General features: G+C 41.4%; 1 protein-coding gene across 1 annotated transcript; it reads left to right on the plus strand.

The window, feature by feature from the left end:
- The first annotated feature begins 1,292 nt into the window (after positions 1-1,292).
- On the plus strand, positions 1,293-8,852 carry LOC123028160 (extracellular calcium-sensing receptor-like). The gene is made up of 5 exons (XM_044439704.1): positions 1,293-1,510; positions 2,599-2,890; positions 3,766-4,626; positions 6,730-6,856; positions 7,951-8,852. Exons 1-5 carry the CDS (start codon positions 1,293-1,295, stop codon positions 8,850-8,852), a joined length of 2,400 nt encoding a protein of 799 aa, XP_044295639.1.
- Positions 8,853-9,067: the final 215 nt, after the last annotated feature.

Raw genomic sequence — 9,067 nt, forward strand, 5'->3', positions numbered from 1 at the left:
GAAAAACTCAACAGTGGCCACAAGATTGGAAAAGGTCAGTTTATGTTCCAATCCCAAAGAAGGACAAGGCTAAATAATGTTCAGACTACCATATGATTGTGCTCATTTCGCACACTAGCAAGGTTATGGTCAAAATCCTACAAGCAAGGTTCCAGCAGTATGTGAACTGAGAACTACGAGAAGTACAAACTGGGCTTCAAAGAGGCAGAGGGACTCGGGATCAGATTGCCATCATTTGCTGGATCATGGGGAGAGCTAGGGAGTTCCAGAAAAACATCTACTTCTGCTTCATTTACTACACTAAAGCCTTTGATTGTGTGGATCACAACAAATTGTGGCAAGTTCACAATTTCTACCAGACTGCCTTCAATAACAGGCCCATGCAATACAGCAATGTGAAGGTAACAAGGACAGGAACTATTGTTTTGGTTTTGAATTCTTCAGGAACAGTGGGGTTAGCAAATCAGATAAAGCTGTATGAAGACAAGAATAGCTGTGTAGGCCCATGAAAACAGAATCCAAAATCCACAGGAAATACCCAGTCACACACACGTAAACGCATGAACATACACACACAGTCAGATGAAGAATTCTGAACAACTGAAGAGCTTTCACAATCATTTCTGGAATCAGTGTTGTTCTTAATAAAGGTACTGCTCCTAGTTTACACTGGGACCACAGCACAGCAGGAGCGGAGAATTAAGTTTCCCTCCCATATACAGTTGCTAATGTGCTTCCAGGAATGTACAGTGAGTGGAAAGATTCCATTGGCAGGGGAAGGGAGAATATCAACAAAGCAAATAGCTGCCAGGCAATGATCAACCTTCCCTGCCTGGACACTGAGGCCCCAATCCAAATTGGGGTGAGGTACACTGAGTCCAGAGCAAAACCAAAAATTCCCATGTGGTTACTAATGAATGCTGTGTGTAGCCTTACTTTTTGATGACTCATTCCCAGATCATGCATACAACTAGTAGAAATTCTGTGCTGCCCATCAAGTGTGAAAAACAACACTGTTTTCAACCGCAACTTGCCTGATGTCAAATTGCTATATTGTCCTTTAATTGCCTAAAGGGCAGTTCTGTCACTATTCAACATCCCTGCAGATTTCTAATGAACAGAGCAACCCTACTAGGTGGTGTAGGATGGTGGCAATATATACAGTGATCTTTAATCATAGGGATGAATAGGGACAGCCACTGCTCTCAGCAAGCTGACATTTGTAATCTCAGTGCTCTACGTGGAAAAGAGTGGATTTGCATAAAGAGCAAAGCTTTGTTCTTCAACTAAAAATGTGGGAATTAGGAGTGGTGTTGCTGAGCTTTCTTCTCCAAATAGGAAGCAAGGCTGATACTGAAAAATGCAAGAATCATGAGCTGCCCCCTCCACTTTATGAGTATCCACAGTTGGGTGATCTCATGATTGGTGCCATTGCTTCTCTGTCCTTCATTGTGCCTGATCCAATAACCTTCACAGGGGAGCCCCCACTAGTATTGCTGGATGAACATGCGTAAGGAGTTAGTAATTTATTTCCACACCCAGTTTATTAATTATTTTAAATATCAATCTGTTGTGACCATAATTTGTTCTAGCAGATACAACCTCTGAACAATGGTTTGGGATGTAGAGAAAGTTTATATTATGGAAGAGATGTGAAAACTTTGTTTTCTGCATGGCCAGAAGAATGCATTTTGTGGTGAATGTAGGATTCTTCACAATTATTTTACTTCTGCTTGGAACCTCTCTGTTGTGCTTGTATTTTCAGTTATTTTCTCTACCAATTTCTGTCTTGCACAAGTTTCTTCCAAATCTCTTCTCTTATGCCTCTCTTCCTACCTCTGTTCATTCACCTCTCTCTTTTGATTCTGCCCTCTTTCATGAAAACTGCATAATGCCAGTATTCAGGTGATTGGATCAAGTAGATTTCTCCAACTTGCTTCCCACAGCAGCTCCACCAGACTGCCTATGTCTGTGCTAATCTGTGGCAGGATGGACAGAGCAGTAAACCCAAAATCTGATTAATAGATTCTACAATGAGTGAAGCCTTCCATTTATGGACGTTCCTTGCTTTTAGGGAAGGCAGATACTGGATTCATCTCAGGACAAAGTTTGTCTGTTAGAATTGGAAGCAATTGGATTAAGGGCTCCTTGTCACTAAGAAGGAGTTTATTCAGTGTGGTGTATCTGGTACTCAGATTGGCCTCATCACAATCACTTAAACTGTTTTCATATACCTAAGAGATGTTCTTCCTAAATGAAACTGTAATTGGAACTAACAAATGGGGATACCATTGTGGCATTATGCACTGACACACTTTGCTTGGGAGGAAGCTTCATTGGAATATGGTGATTTCTCTCTGAACTGTGATGCAAAGGATATCACTTTTTAATTCCCTAACCATGAGACAGCCCAGGGAATGGTTTATTTGGAAGAGAAATATCAGTATTGTCTGACTGTGTTATATTTGTCTTGGCCAAGGTAAGCCAGAGGTGGGTTCAATATGTTGATAATGAAGATGCCAAAAACACTGTCAGCTTCTTACAAAATTCTGTTGGTGAGGAACATTCTAATACAAGGGGTGACTTTGTTGCTTCCAGTGTGTTGCCAAAGAATTACCAGCATATCCTGGCCCTGACGTTTGCAGTGAAGGAGATCAATGACAACCCTCACATTTTACCCAACCTCACCTTGGGCTTTTGTATCTATGATAGCTACTTCACGGCCAAGTGGACCTATCAGACCACCTTGCTACTGATATGTGTGGCAGGGAGATTAGTCCCGAACTACAAATGCGACATCCAACAACACTTGAAAGCAGTCATGGGGGGACTGGATGCCCAAACCTCCCTTCATGTAGCAAATCTCGTGGACATCTATAAGATTCCACAGGTGGGGAGCTTGTCTTTGGACGAATATGGGGATCACATTCAGTTTGTTCTTTCATTTGTGCTTTGGAGATGGAGATTTGTACATTGGAAATAATCACACTGTCCCTATCCTTTGGATGACTGATAACATCAAAGGTGAAGCAAACAATGTGGGCAAAGGGGAATTTCTGATGGGCCTCCATTTGTTCATGTGGATGTGGATCTGAGACAGGAGGGTCTAGGCAGAGTCTCCGACCACATTCACATAAGCATCCCTTTCCACTGCTGCAATTTCTCCTCATAAAGGAATTGGCTTGTTTGCTCATGATGCAAAGCAGGTAACAACGCTTTGAAACATATACCTTACAAATCATACATTGTTATTAAATTATTTCATGGGAATTAACATATGTATAAAATGTATTCCCTGTGCCCACTTCATTACTAAAAGACTATTATGAAATTGAAAGGGAGTAGGTGAGCACCCATCTATCAGACAATGATTGATGACCTTATACTAATTTGATATATGAACAGGAGGCAGTGTATCAACACAGCCTTCAAATGCATAATTCTTTGGGTATTTGGACAACTTTTCTGGAAGACTCAACCCATAGCAAGGAAGCTGAATGGATGCCATTCATTTCCCCTGGCACTATCACACACATATTGTGGAACAAAGTAATATTATGTCCTAGGGTGCCATATTGGAGACCCCTTTTCAGGCACCATTGGAGCTGCCCACATGTGCCATGACACCCTGGGGGACCCCTATATTACAAAATTGTAGAATTGATTGCTGAGGTAATATATGCAAATGTTTTGAAAACATCAAAGTTGCTACATAAATGTCCTCTTTATCTAGCAGTTTTTCCTCTCCTTCTTGTATCTCCTTAGCTGATATATGGCTCTGCACCAGTAATGAATGATAAAACCCCAGGCCTTCCCTTTTACAACATGACTCCCAAGGAGTCCCTTCAGTATGCAGGGATTCTCTCTTTGCTGCTGCATTTCAGGTGGACATGGATTGGGACAGTCGTTATGGATAATGACAGTGGGGAACGATTTCTGCAAATTGTAGTCCCACTGTTTTCTGAGAGTGGTGTCTGTTTGGCCTTCATTGAAAAAATCCCTGAACTTACTTATGTCACAGAAATGAAAGACATGTTTAAGAAGGGGGCGAAAATCCATGATCATATTATGGATAGCACAGCCAATGTATTGGTAGCCAATGGAGAATCATATTTCATGACATTTTTTAGGTGGTTTCCCTATCTATCAGAACAAGATCATGTGACAAGTATACCGATTGGAAAAGTAATGATTGTGACAGCTCAGGTGGAGCTCACATCACTAGTTTATCAAAGGGATTGGAACACAGACATTTTGCATGGTGCTCTTTCTTTCACAATTCAATCGAACCATGTCCCAGGATTTAAACAATTCCTGAATGCACAAGATCCTTCCAGTCCAAAGGGAAATGGCTTTATTAGGTCTTTCTGGCAAAATGCTTTCAACTGTGTATTCCCAGATCCATTTCCGGGCAATTTAGATGGGAATATCTGCACTGGGGATGAAAAACTGGAGTTTCTTCCTGCAACTTTTTTTGAAATGAGCTTGACTGGTCACAGCTACAATGTCTACAATGCTGTCCATGCGGTGGCCCATGCCTTACATGCCATGACTTCATCTAGTCTGAGGAACAGAGGAATGGTGACCAGAGGTGGACTGATGTTTCTGAATCAAGTACAGTGGCAGGTAATGGGCTGAATAGTTTAGGATAGAACAGAACAACATTTTTGTAGGTAACAAAACACATCAAAATAAAGTAGGGAAATGCAATCGGTTAATATGTAAACTAGATGGTCACAGTTTTTCTAAGTTGGTTCCTTTTCTTGCCAGCTCCATCATTTTCTGAAGGTTGTATCATTCAACAACAGTGCTGGGGACAAGGTTTCTTTCAATGAGAATGGAGAGTTAGTAACTGGATTTGATGTGATCAATTGGATTGTCTCCTCAAACCAATCTGTTCAAACAGTGAAAGTTGGGAGAACGCATGACCAAGCTGCTACAGGCCAAGCTCTTACCATCAGTGCAACTGCCATAACATGGAACAGCTGGTTTAATCAGGTTTGGTTCCTGGCAGAGTGGCATCAGCTGCATATTTGAATTACACTCTGTCTCCGAAGTGACATGTGCAGTTTATTTCATTTGACTATGATGGACCTAGAAAAATACTTAATTGGAACTGGTTAGTCCAAAATGTAATGCAGTGAATGAGACTCAATAAGGACCCGGCCTGGTTCCTGTGCTACTGAATTAACTGGTCTATTTGCAGTAGAACTTTAGCTTTATATTAGGGTTAGGGGTGTGCACCAGGGTAGGGTTAGAGTTGCAAAAATGAGGTGTCCTGGCATGATCTTGATGGTTGGAATGTGTTTAGAATGGGCAGAAATGATGAGCTGTGCAGAAAAAGCTACTCAAGGAAGGCTTTTTCCAGATCGATCTATTTTCAATGGAACTTTAGCCCTATATTAAGGTGATGTTGTGCACCAGGTTAGGGTAAGCTGAAGAAAAAAAATGTAACATAAGATTTTATTAATTTGCTATTATTTTGAAAATACTATCAGAGCTGTTTTTTTCAACTTTTATCTGCTTCTTTATGAAACCAGGTAATAGGTATAGTACTTCAGGCAGCACACTGAATGAAAGAAAGCCAAATTTATTTATGGTTAACATTCCATTGATTTCAATGGGACTCTTCTGAAAATGACAAAGATTAAACCTAATGTTCCAATTTCAGTTTTCTCCTTTTTAATATGTGTTAAAACATCTCTGCTTTGTGATGGGTGAAAATTTTTGTGTGTCATGTTCTACCAAAATTAGAGATGTCTTTTATATGGGATGTAAAGAACTTGCAATATTCTGAGTAGAACATTCCATGATCTGAGTGTGCAGGAAATGGAAGCTGTGAGTTTTGTCCACCCCAGTGAAGAGATTTTGGTGCATGCATTTCAAAAGTGTGGGTCTGAACCGCTGTGTGAAGGATCAGCTAGTTCTCAGAAAGGGTTTTTCTGTCAGGCTGCACATCTTCAATAGCAGCATGACAGGAAGTGAGGATTGTGTGTTCCTTTTCCTTTTGGTTAGGACAGTTGAGCGACAATTTCATCTCGGTATAATTTTTTGTAAGAAAAAAAATTCAAATGCTGGAGAAAGGGAAACTGACAGATTATGACTGCCTTCCACCCCCACCACCCCCACTTCTAAAAATCCCACAGTAATAAATCTACCTATTATCCATCCAACTCTCTCTCTCTCTTCTCTCATAACTTCTGGCAAATCATGGGTACATGCCTCTTCTAAAACAGCAAAGCTGTGTTTTCTTTGAGAAATTCTTGCAAATTCCTAGATTTATGAGTGCATTTGAAAAAAATGTTTTAATACAAATTAGAAAATATGCATAGTCTTAAAAAGAATGACAATACATATTTCATGCCTTTTTTTCCGGAAAAAGGCATACACTAGATAGCTTTTCAAAGTAGGTCAAAAATGCGTCAAAACTGGGAGCACATTGAAATGTGATTTTGGGAGTCTTTAGGCAAATGGTAAAAGAAGTGCTTTTCCCAACCCCAGAGGGGCAAGGTTGATCTTCCATTCCATGTACAAGCAGGTGGGTAGCACAGGTGCAGTTCCTCTCCATGTTATGATCATATAATTTCAGCCTTCCCAAATAATCACAAAGCACACTTATGGAGAAGGAGCTCCTGGAGTACTTGGCAACTTAAAAGAGATTGCAGAAGTGGAAACATTCCACTGAGTAATTCTCAAGATTTGTATTCTCCTCCTCTCCTGATGACTTAGGCACAGCCTCTATCTGTGTGCAGTGAGAGCTGCAATCCTGGATTTAGGAAGAAGGTCAAGGAAGGGGAGCCATTTTGCTGCTATGATTGCATCCCATGTCCTGAAGGGAAAATTTCAAGCAAGAATGGTAGGCATTGGAATGTCTACCTATTATCAATCTTATTGATAAAATCAAGAACAGGTATATAAAAGACCTTTCATCAGGGATTGAAGTGTGATTTAATGGGGCCAGGTGGGACCAGGTGGAAGACATTGAATACTGTTGGAGAAGGTTGCTGTGTGAGCACGTGTGATCTATTGCCCTTGTTGTTTCAAATGACCCACCTGCAATGGGTTCTCGGTACTCAGGATGGGTGGCTGATCTTTGACAATTGAAACATACACCTTTGGAGCCTACCCTTTAGCCCTGAATATATTCTTCTACTGATGCTGAAAGATCAGGACTCGTGAGTAATGAATAACAAATAATGAAGGGACTCTGGTCACACACAGTCCTATTATCATACACCTATGTTTCCAAAGCAAGATCTTTCTTTAGTTTCTTTAGGTGTTGGGCTGCATCCTTTTTGGAAACCGTGGCACTCTCTGTGTCCTCACTGCCCAAACAGGGGCTCCCCACAAAAAACCCAGGGGTGGAGCTTCAAGTCACCTGCCTCCCTTTGGGGATGATGGGACTTCTTCGTAGCTGATGGCAGGAAGGGCTCACAGAATGGTGCATGCTCTGGGGGTTTGAGATCCCCTCATAGCCTCATGAGCCAGCAGGTGAGCTGCAGTGGGAAATCACCCAGAACTTGGATGCAATCTGGACCTGGGCCAGGAAAAGTGATGCAATATTTTACCCAAAAAAAGCCAATTCAATTCAATCACAGCTTCCTACACATGCCTGCCATTTGACACTGCAGATGCAAACATAAGTAGGTGAACATATCCATCCATTCAGGCTGATGACACTGAACAATTACCATGTCAATTTCTGAAATCACTGTGGATTCAGCCAAGTTTGAATTGAATTAGGGCTCTTTTGAAGTGGTCTGAAATGCAATTTGAGTGATTTGTTCATTTCAGAGTGGAAAATACTTGAGATGGTAAAAATGTGGATGCAATAAAATGATGGATTGCCTACTTTGACCAGAAAAGATTCATCTGAAGGGTTGATATGGCCTGTTTGGGAGAACTTTATAATGGAGAATACTTTTTATGTATGTATATATTTTTCCTCAGACTTGCCTTTCTGTTATTCATGTGAAGATGAGAAGTACCCGAGCAAGCACCAGGATTTCTGTATACCTAAGGATGTTAACTACTTTTCTTATGAAGAACCTTTGGGCTCCATTTTAACTGCTTTTATTATTCTCTTCTGCTTGATCACGGCTCTGGTGCTAGGAACCTTTCTGAAGCATCATGAGACACCCATCGTCAAAGCCAACAACCAGCATCTCACCTACACTCTCCTCGTCTCCCTCCTGCTCTGCTTCCTCTGCGCACTGCTCTTCATTGGCCAGCCACACCAGCTGACATGCCTCCTGCGACAAACTGCTTTTGGTGTCATCTTCTCAGTGGCTGTTTCTTGTGTGCTCACAAAGACAGTCATGGTGGTTTTGGCCTTCAGAGCCACCAAACCAGGATCCACAATGAGGAAGTGGATGGGGAAGAGAGTAGCTAACACGCTCCTTCTTTCCTGTTGCCTTCTTCAGGCAGCCATCTGCCTTGCCTGGTTGGCAACTTCTCCTCCTTTTCTCAATGTGGACATGCATTCAGTGGCTGAAGAAATCATCCTGGAATGTAATGAGGGATCTATGACAATGTTTTACTGTGCCCTGGGCTATCTGGGCTTCCTGGCAATGGTCAGCTTCATGGTGGCTTTTCTTGCCAGGAAGCTCCCAGACAGTTTCAATGAGGCCAAGTTCATCACTTTCAGCATGTTGGTCTTTTGTAGTGTGTGGTTATCCTTTGTGCCTTCCTACCTGAGCACCAAAGGAAAATACCTGGTGACTGTAGAGATCTTTTCCATCTTAGCCTCCAGTTCTGGCCTGCTGGTTTGCATCTTCTTCCCAAAATGTTACATCATTGTGCTGAAACCCAACTTGAACAAGAAGGAACATCTAATAAGGGGAAGAGATTGATCACTCTACCTGTTTGCTCAACTTTGTGGCTTTTGTTTCATCTCATTTTATTTAGTTTTGTGTTTTTTGTCAAGAGAAAGAATTGTGCCCACAATCTGTCTTGAAGATGTCATCTCTTGATCTCTAAAGTTTTCCAGTTACTTCTTACTGCAGACAAAGCTTCACTGAAATAAGTGCCCTGCTTCCTTTTGAAATGTCAAGCAGGTGGACTGAAA

The sequence above is a fragment of the Varanus komodoensis genome, unplaced genomic scaffold (genome assembly GCF_004798865.1).
Source record: "Varanus komodoensis strain SLA01 unplaced genomic scaffold, ASM479886v1 scaffold358, whole genome shotgun sequence".
Taxonomy (NCBI): Eukaryota; Metazoa; Chordata; class Lepidosauria; order Squamata; family Varanidae; genus Varanus; species Varanus komodoensis.

Bases quoted from the DNA above. Each gene is read 5' to 3' on its own strand.
- LOC123028160 (XM_044439704.1), top strand. From the start codon at position 1,293: ATGTGGGAATTAGGAGTGGTGTTGCTGAGCTTTCTTCTCCAAATAGGA. The intron at 2,891-3,765 runs GTGGGGAGCTTG...GTATCTCCTTAG, and splicing joins ACATCTATAAGATTCCACAG to CTGATATATGGCTCTGCACC. The intron at 4,627-6,729 runs GTAATGGGCTGA...CTGATGACTTAG, and splicing joins TGAATCAAGTACAGTGGCAG to GCACAGCCTCTATCTGTGTG.